Genomic DNA, 18,393 nt, shown 5'->3' with positions numbered 1-18,393 from the left:
AGGGATATATTTCGCATATGTGCTGGAAAGAAAAACAAGATGAAAAGAGTGCGGGGATGTCTTCTCTTTTTCACTGGTCCTTGAAGAAGAGTGGTGAGCGTCGAGATCGTTTGTCAAAAAATAAAAGTTGGTTATTTATTTCAAGATAATAGATTATTTCTTTCTTCGCAGCGGCGATATCCGCCTTTTAATTTCATTCATCATGACGTGGCTGCGCGACGCGTTACGCTGTGCTCGGCAGCTGCTGCAGCCATTCTCATTTTGGCAAGGTTCCCTTTGTGTTTCTATCTGCATCTACAACTCCTTTCTCAAAAGGTTTCCTTATAACACCAGCGGAGAGGGCTTCCAGATCTGCTGACAACATTACCTATAGCTCTTGAAGAGCACCAGCACACAATGTCTCAACCCCTCACCCGCCGCGGCCCTCTTCAGCCCCACCCTTCACAAGCGTCGACCTTTACTTCAAAAGTTACCGTCGAATCTGAAGCTGATGCACGTTTGAGAGATCACCATTCCGGGCGCACAGCCCAGAAAACTGCGTTTGGCGGGAAGAGAGGCTCTGCAGCGGTAGGACGGATTGGAAAGAGGGAGTGGACGATGATCGGGGGGATGGTCGTAGTCGCGCTTTATGTGAGACTGTACAAGCTTGGCAGGCCGAGCAGTGTCGTGTGAGTACCTTGCGTTTGATAAGATCATGGGACTAATCGGGAGCAGCTTTGATGAAGTGCATTTCGGAGGTTTTGCCATGAAGTATATCCGGCGCAAGTTCTTCATGGACGTGCACCCTCCACTGGCAAAACTCTTGGTCACTTTGAGCGCGTGGATCGGTGGATTCGACGGGAAGTTTGATTTCAAAGATATTGGAAAGTGGGTTTCAATGATGTCTGAAATGTCGAGCAACTGTTAATTTTGACGTAGGGATTATCTTGAACCCGGCGTTCCCTATATTACCATGAGATTCTTTCCGGCCGCCCTCGGTATCGCTCTCATCCCTCTCGCCTTCCTTACTCTTCTCGCTCTTCGTCTTTCACACACTTCTGCACTTCTAGGTGCCCTTCTTGTCACATTTGATAACGCCCTCATCACTCAATCCCGACTCATCCTCCTAGACTCCTTCCTCGTCTTTTTCACCGGTCTTACTACCCTTTTCTGGGTTCGCTTCTCCAATGATGATTCTGAAGGCCGAGCGTTCACTAAGCCATGGTGGATAAATTTGCTTTGTACCGGCCTCAGTCTTGGTGCTGTCGTCTCGTGTAAATGGGTCGGCCTGTTCACTATTGCCATGATCGGCGTCGGAACCCTTCGTCAGCTCTGGCTTCTCCTCGGTAATCTCAAGGTTACCCCCAGGCAGTACATCAGACACTTTGCGGCTCGTACGCTGTGCTTGATTGTGGTACCCTTGACTTTCTATATGCTAATGTTTAGGATTCATTTCTGGATCTTGAACGAAAGCGGAGATGGAGATGGGTTTATGAGCTCGGAGTTCCAGCATACTTTGCAGGGTCATGGCATGGCTGACACTTTTGCTGGTAAGCCCCCATTTCCCACCAGGATTTTCAAGACGTTGACAATCAATAGATGTTGGTTTTGGTTCAAAGGTGTCCATCCGACATGTTAACACCCAGGGTGGTTACCTCCATTCACACCCTCACCCTTATCCCGGGGGCTCTAAGCGTAAGTTGCGTGTTGTAACATTTTAAGCCATTACTCACCGTACGCAGAGCAACAAATCACTCTCTACCCCCACCGAGACGACAACAACGTTTGGCGAATCGTTAACGCTTCTGCCCCCGACGGACCGGCCTCTTATCCCTGGGACGAACTTCCCTTTGAATATGTTCTCACCGGCACCAAGATTCGTCTCGAGCATGTCACGACCGAAAAGCGCCTTCACTCCCACGACATTCGACCGCCTGTCAGCGAGGTTGATTTCCAAAATGAAGTTTCTGGCTACGGTTTCCCCGGCTTTGCTGGTGATGCCAATGATGATTTCATTGTGGAAATCACCAAGCGCACAAGAGGAAAGAATGATAAGCAAGCTAAACACAGGCTCAAGACTCTCCGCAGCGAGTTTAGGCTGAGGCACGCTTTGTCTGGATGCTACTTGTTCTCGCACAAAGTCAAATTGCCTGACTGGGGTTACGAACAGCAAGAGGTGACTTGTAACAAGAACCCTACTTGGGAAAACTCTTTGTGGTACATTGAGACCAATCAGCATGTTCAATGTGAGTCGTCAATACGTCCATTCGGGACTTTCCTGACGTATCATTGCAGTGCCCATCGACGCTGAGCGAGTTAATTATGAGAAACCCAGCTTCTTTGAAAAGTTTTTCGAGCTCAACGCTGTTATGTGGAGGACCAACGCCGGTTTGACTGAGAGACATGCTTATGACTCTCGACCTCAACATTGGCCTTGGCTCAGGCGTGGTATTGTAAGTTGCTTGATCATTTTAATGACCACATAGCAGCGTCCTAATAGGTACGCAGAACTTCTGGGTCAAGGACCACAGGCAAGTTTACCTCATCGGTAACCCCGTGGTATGGTGGTCTAGTACTGCCGCTATCGTTGCTTATCTCGCCGTGAGAGGGTTCTTGGTTTTACGCGCCCAGAGGGGTTACAGAGACTTGCATCAACGTGAGTATGACATTCCTCCTCGCTCTTCGGCCCTCCCCTCAGCAGAATTCCGCTAAGTCTATGCACAGCCAAGCTCGCATTTTACGACGATATTTGTGCTTTCTGCGTCATCGGCTGGGCACTCCATTATTTCCCCTTCTATCTTATGCAACGTCAGCTTTTCTTGCACCATTACCTTCCCGCACTTTACTTTGCCATCCTTCTTTTCTGCACCGTCTTCGACTATGCCACATCTGCGCTCAAACCAAAGATTAGGACAAACATTGCTATTGTGATTTTGATCCTTGCACTTTGGAGCTGGAACCATTGGAGTAGCTTGGCGTATGCTGGGGAGTGGACTAAGGGCGCTTGTGAGAATGGCAAGTGGTTGAGGACCTGGGATTTCTCTTGGTACGTTTCCATACGCCATACCCATATACACATGAAACCCACTGCTAATAATCTTGTGAAAATGCAGTAACGACTTTTACGAAAACACTAGCATGTACAACTCCCAATCCGCCATTTCCAGCGAAAAAATCGCTCCTACCGATCTCGGCCCCGACTCAGCCACCACTACACTCATCGAAGAAGTTCCAGAACCTATCCAAAACGTCTTCCAGCAAGATCCCCCTCCTGAGGAAAAGACAGTTGCACCCGTGGGCCCCGCGCCGGAAGTTCAGATGGAAGAGTCTTCAGCGGTTTTCATTCCTAAGGGAGAAGAGGCGCCACTCGCTGAGGATCTGAGAGCGCCAGTAGGAAATGATGCGGGTGATCCGGCGGTGACGGATGGGGAGGATGACGGTGGTTGGCACGGAGGCGCAGAGGAGGGACAACATCGACAAGAAAAGGACGAAGTGAAGATAAAGGAAGGTAAGGCGCCTGTGGGTGCCAAGGTTGACATTCCTGATATGGGATTGGATGAGGAACAAAAGTTGTTGGTAGATCAAATTATGGATGAGCAGGAATAAGCTAGAGACGCCATTATTTGATGCAGAGTCCGTGAATGTCTTGTCCGAAGATTGCTTACTGGGAGATGTATGCATTACACAGTGGTTAGAGACTCAATATGTCCTTTCTTCTCCATTATCAATGTTAATATACATCTTTTGCCCAGATATACAACAGTTCAACAGTTATTTCTTTAAGATATTACAGGATTAACATGGTGTTAATTAGAGAGCGACATATGTTCTTTTGCGATTGCGGAAATTCGTATCAAGTCGTAAAGTCGTGATTTAACAAGAGTCAATAAGTGAGTTTTTCTAAAATGTCATCGTCAGCCTTTGACCGTACCATCGTTTTTGAAATACAAGGGCAAATTTACAGGCACAGTATAACCGGCCATATCCCAGGTTGTAAAATTAGGATTATTATATGCGTTGGCGTGTTTCTCAATGTAAGCGGCAGTCGGTCGATCATCGGGATCGCACCCCATCCTTCCTTCTGACCGCTGGTACACCCTCACATAATCAACGTGCATCTCCGAGGGGAAGATGAGGTTGCTAAAATCGATAGCTTGAAAATTATTGGACATCCCAAAATTTATGACCTGTGGGAGAGGAGCAAGAAATTAGGCCAGAATTCAATAATAAAATAACGTAGACGGGTGTGCAATGAGACATACCATTGCCATTGGCTCTTCAGATATCAGTCGTTGACCGATATTCATGGAGGACAAGGGTCCCACAGCGGCAGGGTACATCGTCCATGATTTCTCACCGTTCGCAACCCATGTGATGTAACCCGAGTCTCTATCGTTGGGATCGCTAAACATCTCAAATGCTGCCAAATAAAATGTCAGAGAAGTATGGTTCATGACATTTGATGAACTTCTAGGCACGTACCATAGATACCGAACCCGCCACTAGTCCCCATGTAATTATCGCTATCGATATAAGTCAAAGATGATACCGCTTCCTGATATGTTCCACCTTTGTACGAGTTCCACATTGTGATGTCTGTATCGTATTGAATAGCTCCTTTAGAAGTATTGAGGTATTGGTATCCATAATCAAACTATCGACATGGACACAATCATCAGTCGCTGATAGTTCAAAATCAGAGGAAGTGTTCAATAGCAGACGTACGGGAGCGAACTGAGCACTTTGACTAACTTGGCCCTTGTCAACAGACAGGTCAAGTTGTCCTTCGAGGATGTCGATCTCTGGTACACCACGTCCATAAGTCACATCTGGCCCTGCATGGTCTTCTCCTTGACAAGTACACGAAGACATTCTCTGTCCAGGCAGGCTAGGTATTATCACATTAGCATTTGCCAAAACTTTGTAAAGCTTCATTTTAGACAAGGCAGGAGCACTTACTAGGAAATGGCACTATCGTCTGACCCAGATGTCAAAGCTCCCTCTGGCCCAGTGCCTTCTGGATTGGTCTGGTTCGCTAGCGTCCCGTAATCGCATGAATCGTACGAATAAGGCCATGTCCCGTCTGTCGTGGCTCCGTATCCTGGTCTCCCGAGATTACCCATCATCCATATACCGGGCCAAAACCCGCCAACTCTGTTATTGCCCGGTAAAGAAACGGAGGTTTCAATGTAGATAGAGTATTGGAAACATATTTGATTCCATGATTGAAGCATACCGGATCGGAAGTTTAAGTCATGGATGTTTTGCTGATCGAGTGTGATGACTAGATGACCATCTTTAGTGGTGATTGCTGCGGGGTCGTACCATTCAAAGTCGCCTGTTGGCCAGTAGTGGATATCGCTGTCACCTCGTTAGCATCTTGTTAAGCATCATAAGCGATAGACTTACACCCCAGTCCAAAAAGGATCGTCACCAGGAAAAAACGTTCTCCCTTCCTTTTCAAACTCATCCGAAAAGACCAAACTATATGTCTTCCCGTCGAAGCCTGTTCGCGTGTACTTGTCTACTGGTGTATCGCTGTCAATCACAGTAGGGATGTTCGATATAAGAGGTACCTGGCCAGTCGAGTTGATACCCCCTATGTTGTACGCGCCGTTTGTCTTGATCTCTGTGTCTGTGAAGTGGGTGATGATCGGGTACCCTGCGAAAAGGGTCACCAGGCACAGAATAAGCATGACGAGGCACCCGACGTTAATGAGGCCACGTGGTGTAAATATCGTTCCTCGATCATACTGAAACTGTCAGCCAAAGGCCAATGACTTGTGGCTGCTGGTAGTCCGTGCTGGGCTGTGCTCACGTTACGATTTTTTATGGGATCTGGATTATGCATCCAATCATCCTCCTCCGGCCCTGTCGTCATCGGCCCCCATTCTCCCGAAGCTCCTGATCCCAGTTCAGCCAATTTTGCTCTGCTATCAAGGCTTGCTGAGCTAACACTCAATCTTGCTGGCGATAAAAGGCTGTTGGTAGGCTTTGTTGAAGAAGCAGAAGGACCATATTGTTGAATGGTCGTGGGCTAAGATGGTACGAAGTAAGTCAAATGAGTCAGTGGTTTCCATAAGATGAGAAAGAGAATGGAGGAAGAGAAGAAAAGATAAGAAATGAGGGAGAATCACGTTAAGAGGTACCTCATGAGATGGTGCAGATGACTGAATTGAAGAAGGTTGCGGTGAAAGAGATGGTACAGAAGCAACTTCGTGCAGCGGCACAGGCTTGTACGACATGATCGAGGGTGTCAAGAGAAATGTAAAAAGTTAAGACAACAATGGTCGTTTTCAGCCAATTGCTGACCAGTCAAGCAATACGATGAACGATGTGGATGAAGAGGGGCGAATGGATAGAGATTATGGAATCAACACGTGGAAGTAAGCGGTATGGAGATGTTGATGGAACACTGTGGCCCCACACCAACAACCAACACCTCAGGGCACAAAGCACACATCTTCGCGCATTGACGATAAAATAGCCTTATTAGACTTATCCGCAGTTACACGGGACGCGTCTTGTTCCCTACTGGCGGGAAATGATACAGAAGAAGAGGTAGGAGGAAGACAAGGGTTCCCACTCACCAGGCTACCGTTATCTGAGGACCGTGTATACCTCCTATAATCATTATATCTAGACATCCTTCTTGGTGCTCACGTGTTCTGAGCTCTCTAAATATGGGTAATCAAGAAAAATGTTGTGGTATTATGCAATGGGGAGTTTCTGCTAGACAAAGGATCGATTGCAATAAATAAAACACACTGAAAAAAGAATGGACAAACAAATAGCAAAAATGACAGCGATGGTACAGGTGTACGTCTGCGATGGATGCTGGGATGCAAGCTTTCTGATATCTGTTATTGTATGCTATTATATGCAGTTCGGAATCTTGTATTATGGTTTTTGCGGTGCATCTTTGTGAAGGCAGGATGACACGAATGACATCGAATTGGTCGTCCATATTACGCGGAACCGGCTTCTAATACCGGTTGGTCACCTTCTCCCCGTTGATGTTATTTCGAGTATCGGCGTTTTTGATGAATGGCATGGAAGATGAGAATCAGCAGGGTTCAAATCGGCTATACCACTATAAAAGTGTCAGGTGAGAAGAGACGTTGCGTATGCCTGGGAAATTGTTATGTCGACGTTGCAGGCTATCATTGATGTTTGACTGCTTATTGGAAGTTATGCATGATATTGATGCTATGAATAGAGCGGCGTGCGGTGTATACGGTAGGAAATGACATGTGTATATTTGGATTGACCACCAAAAGAGTGGTGGCGACAGAGCCATCATCGTCGTAATAATCATCTGACCCGCGAGCGAGCCACTCTGTTCGCGTTGGCAGTCCACATCATACAAGTGATGGATGGCTTGTTCGCGCCCCAGTTATTGATCATCGACATGGATGCTTGGAGGTCAATGCAATTGATGTACATACAGCGATGTAAAGCAAGAACATTGCTATGTACGTGAGAATAGATAAAGTCATACTCGCTCATCATGGTGGTGATCCTCATAATACACCAACAAATACCGCTGCAGTAATGAGACCGTGGGAAATTGACGACTTGGAGTATGTAGTACTTCCACCAGTGTAGTATGCTTAATGTATTCGGTTCCTCTCGACTTGCGACGACCCGTAGTCTACAAAAAAAGGCACCCTGCACCGCATCTGCAATCCTGTCACTCATCAATTCTGTTCCTTCCAAAGCATCCCATTAAAAATAGAATTAGAAGAGGGAAAAAAAAGAAACAGAACTAAGGAGGCACCCGGGTTCTCCACGTGGACACCCTGATACTCACTCACCAATGACGAGTGCTCTTCAGCTTAATGTCCTGGGTTAGTGCGTGCGTGATTGTTGCATTGCATCTGCCCCGCGCGTCCGCGGCGGCAGACACTGGGATGATTCAGCGCACACATGATGGCGGGTGGGGATGAGGGCATTGCGGTTGAGGATGCACAACTGTAGGAGAAACAGACAGAGAAGTTGATGGCGTAGCGGAAGAGGAGATTAAAAACGACGGTTTATTAATTTACTGCTTAGATGATGATGCAAGGGCTGTATAATTATAATAGACTGTCGTCGTGGACGAATGAACGAAAGGATTTGAGAACAACTATTTATTATATTATCCTGTATTGTAAAAGTCTTTGCTCCTTGCCTCCCAGAAAGTTCGTTGGCTTCCTCTATCTCCATGGCCCCGTCTCCATTATTTCACCTCTTCTACTCTTCTTTCACTGCAAAGAGCGATGATGATGCTATGGGTAGCAATACTGACTGCCTGCTCTACCTATTTTCAATCATCTCTTGACCTTATCCCCTGTCGACTTATTCATACGACAAAGACCAGGTCGCAGGCAGTATTATGAAGGCTGAGTGAAAAACGAGTACCGGGGGACTTGCCTGGTCCTTCGGCGGCCGGAAGGCCGAATGCCGGCCCCGGGCCGTTGTTATCAGCTTTGCCGCCCGTCCATTCAGTCATAAATGTCCGATCTCATGATCTCCTGGTGCTTTTTTCTTTATATTGCGGGAGATCATCGGCCCGATACACTCTTGCCCATCATGCCTTGTTATATAACATCCCATCTCAAGTGGAGGTGACGCTTTTTCTTCTCGAGTAGTATCAGTGATCAGCGAAGACATCATGACTGCAGTCAACAGTAATCAAGGAACAGGCAAGCTTTCTGGAAGGGTCGGCATCGTTGGTACGGGCCATCGAGCCAGGGTAAGTGTTGATGCCGTGATGGGAATTAATAACCCCTTTCCTTGCCACGAGGATGACAGAAAGCTGACCAGGTAGAAAGCTCTATACGACAGCAGTGGCCAGTCGTGCAAACACCAGTCTAGTAGCGCTTTGTGATACCAACGATGCACGAATGGATTGGCATAACAAGATGCTTCGAGAAGCCGGCAGGCCCGAAGCCAAGAAATATGCTGCTGTAAGTTACTAGTTTTTTTAGTTATAATATGTTGGAAGCAGAGGAAAAGGAACTATCTGACTTCTTGTCGATAGGAGGATTTTCGAAAGATGCTCGAGCAAGAGAAACTTGATGTGCTGGTAGTGACAACGATTGATTACACGCATGACATGTACATCATCCCCGCGCTGAAAGCCGGTATCAAAGTCCTCAGTGAAAAGCCCATGACGACGTATGTCCTTCCTTTATCGTCCATTTACCATGGGCACCTAAAAGCTTACGAACCTTGTGGCGCAGGAACGTGGATAAATGCAAAGCCATTCTCAACGCTGTCAACGAATCCAAGGGGTCCCTCACTGTCTTGTTCAATTACCGATACAACCCCATTCATTGGAAAGTGGCTGAAGTTATCGCTAAAGGAGAGATCGGAGAGGTTAAATCTGTTCACTTTGAGTGGTTACTTGTGAGTCGCTCGAATGGAATCTAGATGAACGGCAAGCTTACTCCATTTGAAATTGTAGGACACCGTTCACGGTGCAGACTACTTCCGTCGCTGGCACAGATATAAGGACCGTTCTGGAGGCCTTATGATCCACAAATCATCCCACCACTTTGATCTCGTCAACTTTTGGATCCAGTCCGTCCCCCAATCAGTGTTTGGCATGGGCTCTCTTGCGTTTTATGGCAAGGAGAACGGTAAGAAGTCAGGGTGGGGAAAGAACTACGAGCGGGCAAGGGACGCGAAGGAGGCCGAGAATGATCCGTTTGCGATCCATTTGGGGGACGAAGAGGGTTTGAAGGGGCTTTATTTCGATGCGGAGCATATCGGTGAGTCTCTACATCTCGTCTCCAACATGAACCAGGGTTGACCCGGGGACAGACGGGTATCACAGAGATATGAACGTCTTTGCAGATGATATCACAATTGAAGATGACATGTCGGTCCTCGTACACTACGAATCTGGAGTTAACATGACCTACCACCTCACTGCTTACTCTGTACGTCTCTTCACCATCTCTTATCTCTCCCCTTGCCCGTCACTAATCGTCGACGTTTCTGCCCCTTCTTCAAAAACAGCCATGGGAAGGTTACAGAGTAATGTTCAACGGAACCCATGGCCGCCTTGAGCTCGAAGTCGTCGAAAACGCCTTCCGTCTCCCTATCCCTAAAGGCTCTAACAATGCATCTGAACACGTACATGGCGATAGCGCCCTACCCAACGAAGGTCATTCCAAAATCACCTTGCATAAACTCTGGCAACAGCCAGTTAACGTGCCTTATCAGGAGGCTAAGGGTGGACACGGTGGAGGTGATGAAGCTATGTTGGATGAAATTTTTGGTCCGAAGGAAGGAGAGGAGGAGAGGAAGTGTCCTGTGAATGGATTGTCGGCTGACCAGAAGGATGGGGCTCTCGCCATGGCTGTCGGGTTAGCGGCGAATGAAAGTTTTAAAAATGGGAAGCAAGTGTTCATTAAGGAGTTACTTGGTGGTACTTTGTGAGGGGGTAGGTCAAATCTTGTATAAGATGCATTTTTTGAATGAAATATGTGACTGGGTCATTTATGCAGTTTGAGGACAATGATCAAGTACCGAAAAGAGAAGGGAATCATAAAATGCCATTTTCAAAAGAAGCAGATACCCATAATTTCTATTTTAATCGCTTCTCGCTACCCCATACACTACAAGGATCCTTGCTTCAGTTTGATTTAAGATCTTTCTTACTTACAGAAACGAAACATTTACTGTATGCACAACACGCAATTTAAGCCAAGCGTAACCCCCCGCATTAAACGTTAGTCAAGTCCGTCATGCATTTCCCTCATGTTTCTCTCTCCTTCTCGGCTTGGAACCGTCTCACAACATCCGCTACTGCACTCTTCGCCGTATATGTCGCACTTCGTCCTCTCTGCCCCGCGTGGGAAGAAGGCGCGCTTCCTACATATACTTGAGACTGAACCGATGAGGGATCTTGAGCTTGAGACTGCTGAGTTTGTAAGTGTGATTGCGTTGATGTTGGTGTTGACGCCGTTTGGGACGCTGAGGGTAAAGCAGGTAGAGACGCCACTCCCGAGGCAGGAATAGGTGGTTCAAGAACAGAACTTGCCGACATTGGTTCTTGTACGCTTGAGCTATGAGATACGGAACTAGACAGTCCAGGGGTGGGAGGTTGCTGAGTGATAATTGGGACGCTCATTCTTTTTCCTTGCCCCTGAGGCAATGCTTGTGCTTGTGTTTGCGCTTGGGCTTGCTGACTTGATTGAGCAGAGGAGCCGCCTACATTGAACGACGAACTCCTCTCTCCTCTTTGTTGTTCAAGCAAAGCCCTGAACGCTGCCAACCACTTGATTTCATCTTCCTCCGTAGGCGCACAGAGATGGAAAGTCCGCTTAGCAGTGATCAACCTGAAGATGTGCTCATCGTCTTTCGAAAGCCGTGTATCAGCGGAAGTGGAATTAGAGCCCAAACGGCCGCGCATGAATTGGCGTGAGGATGAGGTGGGAGATTGAGCATGTGTGAAAGAATGGTGTGAATTCGAATGAGCGGGATGAGTGTGGCCATGTGCGGAGAGACGATCGGATTCGTTTCCGTCAGATGCAGTGTCCAAGACTTCAAGAGCATCGAGGATGGATGAAAGGGGGATGACTTGTTGAGCCTTGGTCTCCTGTATCATAGGATTAGGATCGCCTTGTGAAGAGTGCGAGTGAGAGTAGCTTACCATATGACTCCTCGAATACGCCAGCGCAGACGAAGTCAATACAAACCATCTCTTTCTCCACACATCCTTCCTTCTTTTGCTCTGCTTCATCAAATACGCCGACAGAATTACTTTTTTCGGGTCTGCAGGTGCGACCGGCGTTTCGAGTTCATCTTCATCTTCGGAGCTTACTGGTGGACGTACATTGCGAAGATGATCGGCAGAGGATATACTTCCGGTCGACGGCTCGCGCTTGGATGACCCACTGACCCCTCGAGAGGCGATGCTGCTGATACCAGAGGGAATATGGGATCCTTGCAACGTGTGATTACTTGGTGATCGAGAAGGAAGGGATATCTTGGCGAATCGTGAAGTCAAATTGTTGTCAATAGGGCTGGAGGGAGAAAAGACGGTGGGTTGAGGAGAAGAGACCATAGGACCTATGTAGGTTGCGTTGGAAGGCGAGACAGTGTCGATGGAGTGAAGAGTTGGTGGGTTTCGAGGGATGGACATGGACTTTGGGTGGTGATCCCTCTTTGCCTCTTCTTCCTTCTCCGAAATCCTTCGACGCATCTCATTAATTGCATGAACCCACTCGTCCATCTCCGCAGGAGACGGTGCTTTCACGAAGAATGTACGCTTAGGCACAACAATGCCGAAAGTGTTTGGGTGTTTCTTGATGACGACAGGCGCGACAGTGTGGATCTCGCGAAGGTTAATCACTCGCTTGAGGGAATACTCCTTGTCATCCTTATAGTATGCCAGCTTTTCATTACGCAAGACGAACCATCGCTTTTTCCAAGCCTACCTATTAGTCATGCTCATTCAACCGAGTACTCACCCTTCTCTTTTCTTGCTTCTTGTATAAGTACCCGCTCATTACAACCCTCTGACCCTCCATACCCCTCTGCAGCTCATCGTGGGCTTCTTCATCTTCACTCGCGCTCTCCGCGCCTTCAACGGCCTCTTCGCCTTCTTCCTCTACATCCTCCAACTCCATCATCGAGACAATTTCTTCATCGCCACCAAACTTGTTCTCGGCAATAGCAGACAATCCACCAACAGATGTTGTAGCCGGGGTGAGAAGCGGGGAAGTGGGGTGGCCAGAAGCATTAGGAGAAATAATGCTCTGAGCTGGCACGGAAGATGCGATCGAAGAGTCAGAATCATTGCCTGACAACGCAGAATGGGGGAGAGTGTGTGAGAGTTTCTACACAGTCAGCTTTACCCTTGTGGTATGTGACTCACCCTTGGTTTCTTAGGAGAGTCAATAGGACGAGCGGGTACGGTAGAGCGGAAGGAGAGCTTCCTTTCAATCTCCGATTGAGAGGGTGGGGGCGCAGGGATCGGCTGTTGCTGGGCTGTGGCGAGTGAGCTTAGCTGATGTTAAGTAAAGACGAGGGTGATACGTACGACCAGACATGTTACAGCTTATAGGATCTACAGTACCTAGCTAAGGGCTATGGCGACGGGAACCAAAAAGTAAATATGTCGAACTGGCACAATAGACAGTTACTGCACTGTTGAGGACTTCTGTTGCTCGAACAACAGGAGGAGGATGAAAATGGAGAGTGGCGAGTTAATCAAGGCATGGAAAGGCCGACATTTATAGACGCAGAGAGGATGGAGTAGGTTGCGGATACAGACAGTGGATATGGAAAGAGGATATGAAAGCCACTTCTGAACTAACAATAGCGAGTGACAGCGATAACAACAGTGGGGCAGCGCATACTTAAGGTATAGTTAACAAACACATAAGAATCACGTGGTGTGTTACCCTATTTTTTGTTTCCGGCGTTTCCGTTGTGTTTCAGAGATATTCTGGTGACCAAAACAGAAAATGATCATGGCTCAGCACATGGCTGGACCAGGGGCGGATACATGCACAAGCCAGAAGAGATTCTTGGCCAAACCCTAGTGATTAATGTAAACATCATCAGGCAATCATAAGGAGGCGAGTGATGATGACGTTTTATCCAGCCATTGTTACGTTCGACGAGCATAAATTCTTATGATCATCTTTCTTTCCATCGGTCACAGCAGCAAGCGAGAAAAGTGAGGTATAAACAAAGTCCCCTGCGCTTTTTTTCTCAAGTGCATTGGTGAGGTCTTAAAGATCATTTTATGCATTTTTGTGTTATTCGTACAAGATGCAAATGTCGAATATCTATGTAGAGGAGCAGTGACATATGAAATACAATGGAGAAGACGGATGCTCTACTGTTCTTTCTCATTACCCACATCCAACCGCTTGTCAAGCCTACTTCCCACCTCTTCCCCTTCCCCAATAAGTGCTAGATTCTTCCACATCTTCTTACTCTGCTCCTTCCTTACTTCACTCCCACTTCTCCACTCGATATTCCTTTTCTCATCTTCTTCCTGCTTCTTCCTTTGCCTCTCCTCTTCCAACTCCTTCAAAGTGTTCTTTGAAAGTGCGCTCTTGGCCTTCTTGCTAGGCTTCAGCCCAGGCATCCTCTCCAAACAGTCTTCCAGCACCCCTTCGCACTTGACCTTGTACTCTACCGCTTTCGATCGGTCGGGGAAAGCGACCTCGAGTCTAAAACTGAGCCAAATGTAGAGGACGAGAGTTTTGTGTAACGTCTCAAGAACTGGAAGGGAGTTGATGATAAATGGTGGGATGGATGCTTTCTTGCTAGCTGCATGGCCTGGGAGTGGCATAGGAGGGAGGGTAGTGAGAATATCGTGGACTTGATCGAGGGTATCGAGCATGTTGGTTTGCAGCCCTTCAAAGATGTTGTCTACCAGTACACAACCTTCTTCAGCGTAGTCCTCAATAAGGTTCACAAAAATTTCCTTTGCCCTCTCATCCCTAGTGTTCACTGGAGCAAAGCAGAAAAGGTCCATCTCGCCCAAGCTCAATCGGTCCCGGAAAGGCTCCACGAGCTCCGCTAAGGGCAGCTTGTGGTCATGGGCAGCGATGACAGTTAATGAAGGAGGCTTGGCAAGGGCCGAAAAGTGGGATAGAAGTTCAGCGTAGGTAGTGGAAGCAGGGAGAAGGGTGGAAAGTTGCACGAGACCGTTGGTTGGTATTTCGAGCTTTGCGCGGGAGATGGAAGGGAGGGACCAGGTCATGAGTTCTTTAAGGATGGGTAGATCATCTTTGGCGAGGGTAGTTGCGACGCCGCCAGCGGCAGGGGCTTCGTCAGGTGCGGCGATGTTTGAGATTTTGGTTAAATCATTGCCGGTCTTGAAACGACCTGCACGACCTGCGATTTGTTTAATCTGCATGAGAGAAAGAGGCACTTGAGATTTGCCGTTGAACTTAGAAAGTGATTCGAAAATGATTCGGCGGATCTTCCTATAAGGATGTCAGTTCACTGATTGATGGAAAATAAAAATGAGAGGTGCCCGTACAAATTCAGACCCATTCCAACAGCATCGCTGGCTACGAGGATCTTGCTTGCGCCAGCCTCGTCATTGAAATCTCTTGCTTGTTCCGCTCTCGTCTCTGGCGGTAAAGCTCCATAAACGACCGCACATTTTTTCCCCGCTTGACTCTCCACCTGCTTCTTGACTTCAAAGATGTTCGACCTTGAAAACGTAACGATACAATCACCGTCTTCCACCTTGGTGTAGTCGTTTTTGAGAGATTCGTTGGCGACAGATAGGGGAGTGAGACGATTGTACTGGTGTACCGTGAGATCATCCCCCAAAGAAGCTATTATTCCTCGCAGCAACTCGACTGTCGTTTCGTCACCACATAGATGGATCTCCTTCGCTGCTACACCCAAAACAGCCTTTGTCCAAGCGCCTCCTCTCTGCCCATCACCCAGCATTTGGATCTCGTCAATCACAACAACATCAAAACCCGTTCCACTTAACCCAGCCAACGGTAACATTTCAACCGTACAGCTCAAAAGCCCCGCATCAGGGTGAACCACTCTGCGCTCTTCACCTGTCAACAAATTACACTCCCTTCCCTTCCCGTCTAAACCTCCTACGCTACCCAAATTCATCCTTTCCCACACCTCATGTGCTAGTAGCCTAAGAGGGCCGGCATATGCTCCCGTATTTGCCATACTGAGCGCTTTTAGGGCGTTGTACGTTTTACCAGAGTTGGTCGGGCCGATGTGGAGGTGAAAATGACGCTTGATAGCTCGAGAAGGGAGGAAATCTGTGGAGTGTGTTAACCGTGTAAGATCTGTGGCGGAAAGGATAGAGGATATATGGGATTTCTGAGCGCGACTGAGCAGTGGGGATGGGAGAATGGACGTGAGGAATTGGCGAAGAGCGAATGATTCGAGAGTAGACATGAAACGATCTTCCGATATTGCGATAAAAAGGCCTTCTGGGTCCCATCCTTCCCTCTCTAACGCAGCCTTGGCTTCTTGCTCGGAAGTCATCCCTGACAGACTGTTTTTTATCCCAAGCAACCATTCTTTGGAAAGTTCTCGGACCAAGCTTGCCTCCAAACCGTACACCTTAAGCTTGACCATAGCTCGCGATGATGTCGCCCATTCAGGTAGTCTTTCGAGCATCGAGCGAACGAGAAAACTCGCTTTGGGTGGTGGTTTGGGTTTAAAGTCATCGATAGTGAGTTGAACTGGTTCCCTTGGGGTGTACACGAACGGCCGTTTGCCTTGTCCTTTTCTATTTGAGCGAGACGAATCTTGTCTTTGGGATTGAGGGATGTATTGACGAAGGAGTGTGGATGCGGTGGACAGTTGACGACATTGAGCACAGATCGGGCGGATATAAGTTGCTTTCGCCAGCTGTCTAGAGATCATCTTGTGCGACATAAGGGAAATAAGACTTGTACTGGGACTTGGTTATCATACGGCTGCACCAGAGGCCGACGACGGAGCAGCAGCACGACGGACGACGGTGAAAAACAAAATTCCGGCGGGCGAATGCCTACTTCCACGTCATTAATCTGTGTCAATTTTGTTATTATTACGTAATTGTGTGCTTTACAACCACATTTGAGCTTTCGGTGTCAACAACTGAACCCGCCCACGCAGATGTGCCATCTGTCTATCGTTTTTCCATCTTTGCTTTTCTATAATCCCATTCAAAATGTCTAAGCTTCCCCCCATCCCCTCATGGATCCCCGGCGCCGACCTTCTCCATCCCACTTTCCGATACACTACTCCCGCCATCCCTTCCACCGTTGATGAGCTTCACAAGTTACTTGAACCCAAGACCAGCTTGTACGCCTTTGTTGCCATGACCGCCTTCAACCCTATCTTCTGGAATTTTGTGGCGCGAAATGGTATGTACATCTTTCTTGACTGTGGGGCGTAGCACTCTGTCAGATAACGGCTGTGGGAGAGGCTTCATCTGTACGATCAGGAACGAGATTAGATGCTGATCGGAAATGTTCAGAATACCGTAACAAGACCATCACCAAAGTTGTGCGATCTCCTTTGGTCGGCTGCTACCTTTTGGCAATTACTATCTTCTCCATCTCTGCTTTTAGAGACCACCTGTGCGTGTCCTGGATTTACCACTGTGATCTCTCTGACCCCTATAATCCTCATCACCCTGTGGAATGATAGGTTCCTCGGCGCCGTCAAGGACCAGCCCTCTCTCGCCATTCTTGGCCACCCTGCTATCAAGGCTGCTGCCATTGCCCTCTTCGCTTCTGGTCAGACATTTGTCATCACCTCGATGTGGGCTTTAGGTGTCACTGGCACTTATCTCGGTGACTATTTTGGCATCCTCATGTCCCACCGTGTGACTTCTTTCCCATTCAACGTCCTTTCCGACCCCATGTATGTTGGCTCTTTCCTTACCCACTTGGGTACTGCTTTGTGGTTCCAATCTCCTGCGGGTATTGTTCTTGCTGCTTGGGTCTGGATTGTCTACGCCGTCGCTCTCAAGTTTGAGGGGTGGGTCATCTACCTCTTTGTATCGCAAAACAAACTAACTCGCACATAGTCCCTTCACCGACAAGATCTACTCCGCCAAGAACAAGAAGGTCGATGGACATTCTTCCACTTCTCCTGTACTTACCCCTACGTCCGCTACGTTCCCTGCTACCCCTTCCCGACGATCCGGTCGACTTGCTGCCAGGGCTTCCGCACCCAATTCTGATGCGGACTCTGACAGTGGTAGTGCCAGCGCTGCGCCTACCAAAGCTACTCCCAGAAAAGCTGCCAGGAAGAGTGTCGCCAGGGGCGAAGTGGCTACTCCTAGACGAGTGACCAGGAGCCGAAGTCAAGGCCTTGCTAGCGGCGTTAGTGGGGAGGAATAGGTGCTCAACGTGTTGAAAGTGAGATGGCGTGAGTGGAAAAACACCTTGAAGTTGTGAAACAGGTGCTATTATGTTGGCTGCAGGATCGGAAGGCTTTAGTAGAAAGTCGGGGAAGGGGAGACGCTGTGGACCGCTGATTAATGACTGGATTTCGGTTTTACAACTATATTTCTAATCTATATACCCCGGTGTCTCAACAATACCACCTATTTTTTGTTGTTTTGATACCCCTAGATCGTCTTCGGGTCATTCATCTGCGATGTAGACGTTAAAAACGCAATGAGCATGATTATTATTTAGGAGTGTTGTTTCAGCCTTAAACGAAAGGTTGAGTAGTGCGTATGAGGTATCATGGCTACTGCACAGAATGGGCCAGAATAACAGAAGAAGGATGATGATTATCCATGTTAAGAAATGAATGCTGGCTATATAGGTAGAGTAGCAGATGTAGGCGGGCTGCGGACACGTGCAAAACAAAAGTCAAACAAATGTCTTTTTGTTGGCTTATAATTTTAATCAGCTTGACAGGATTTGCATGAAAGGTTACAATCGGGCTTAGCGATATAACAAT

At 47.8% G+C, this 18,393-nt stretch overlaps 6 protein-coding genes across 6 annotated transcripts; 3 read left to right on the top strand and 3 right to left on the bottom strand.

Moving 5' to 3' along the window:
• Positions 1-396: 396 nt before the first annotated feature.
• Positions 397-3,585, top strand: CNBD0260 (hypothetical protein; the record flags this gene model as incomplete). The annotated part of the gene is made up of 9 exons (XM_771112.1): positions 397-668; positions 715-867; positions 919-1,529; positions 1,579-1,674; positions 1,722-2,225; positions 2,275-2,432; positions 2,488-2,635; positions 2,704-3,025; positions 3,093-3,585. The coding sequence occupies 9 exons, from the start codon at positions 397-399 to the stop codon at positions 3,583-3,585; spliced, it is 2,757 nt and encodes a 918-aa protein (XP_776205.1).
• Positions 3,586-3,852: 267 nt separating this feature from the next.
• On the bottom strand, positions 3,853-6,626 carry CNBD0250 (hypothetical protein; the record flags this gene model as incomplete). The annotated part of the gene is made up of 9 exons (XM_771111.1): positions 3,853-3,879; positions 3,942-4,166; positions 4,242-4,399; positions 4,462-4,633; positions 4,705-4,867; positions 4,939-5,340; positions 5,389-5,732; positions 5,798-6,016; positions 6,570-6,626. The coding sequence occupies 9 exons, from the start codon at positions 6,624-6,626 to the stop codon at positions 3,853-3,855; spliced, it is 1,767 nt and encodes a 588-aa protein (XP_776204.1).
• Positions 6,627-8,635: 2,009 nt separating this feature from the next.
• On the top strand, positions 8,636-10,410 carry CNBD0240 (hypothetical protein; the record flags this gene model as incomplete). The annotated part of the gene is made up of 7 exons (XM_771110.1): positions 8,636-8,716; positions 8,796-8,930; positions 9,005-9,141; positions 9,207-9,372; positions 9,431-9,737; positions 9,790-9,908; positions 9,988-10,410. The coding sequence occupies 7 exons, from the start codon at positions 8,636-8,638 to the stop codon at positions 10,408-10,410; spliced, it is 1,368 nt and encodes a 455-aa protein (XP_776203.1).
• Positions 10,411-10,729: 319 nt separating this feature from the next.
• Positions 10,730-13,028, bottom strand: CNBD0230 (hypothetical protein; the record flags this gene model as incomplete). Its single annotated transcript, XM_771109.1, has 5 exons — positions 10,730-11,572; positions 11,627-12,409; positions 12,447-12,815; positions 12,854-12,966; positions 13,019-13,028. 5 exons carry the CDS (start codon positions 13,026-13,028, stop codon positions 10,730-10,732), a joined length of 2,118 nt encoding a protein of 705 aa, XP_776202.1.
• Positions 13,029-13,822: 794 nt separating this feature from the next.
• CNBD0220 (hypothetical protein) lies at positions 13,823-16,365 on the bottom strand (the record flags this gene model as incomplete). Its single annotated transcript, XM_771108.1, has 2 exons — positions 13,823-14,924; positions 14,981-16,365. The coding sequence occupies 2 exons, from the start codon at positions 16,363-16,365 to the stop codon at positions 13,823-13,825; spliced, it is 2,487 nt and encodes an 828-aa protein (XP_776201.1).
• A 277-nt stretch (positions 16,366-16,642) lies between these two features.
• On the top strand, positions 16,643-17,822 carry CNBD0210 (hypothetical protein; the record flags this gene model as incomplete). The annotated part of the gene is made up of 4 exons (XM_771107.1): positions 16,643-16,838; positions 16,871-17,054; positions 17,125-17,457; positions 17,507-17,822. 4 exons carry the CDS (start codon positions 16,643-16,645, stop codon positions 17,820-17,822), a joined length of 1,029 nt encoding a protein of 342 aa, XP_776200.1.
• Positions 17,823-18,393: the final 571 nt, after the last annotated feature.

Source organism: Cryptococcus neoformans, chromosome 4, assembly GCF_000149385.1.
Source record: "Cryptococcus neoformans var. neoformans B-3501A chromosome 4, whole genome shotgun sequence".
In the NCBI taxonomy this organism is placed as follows: Eukaryota; Fungi; Basidiomycota; class Tremellomycetes; order Tremellales; family Cryptococcaceae; genus Cryptococcus; species Cryptococcus deneoformans.
Note: the sequence above shows the minus strand (reverse complement) of the source record. Positions and strands in the feature narration are given on the sequence as shown.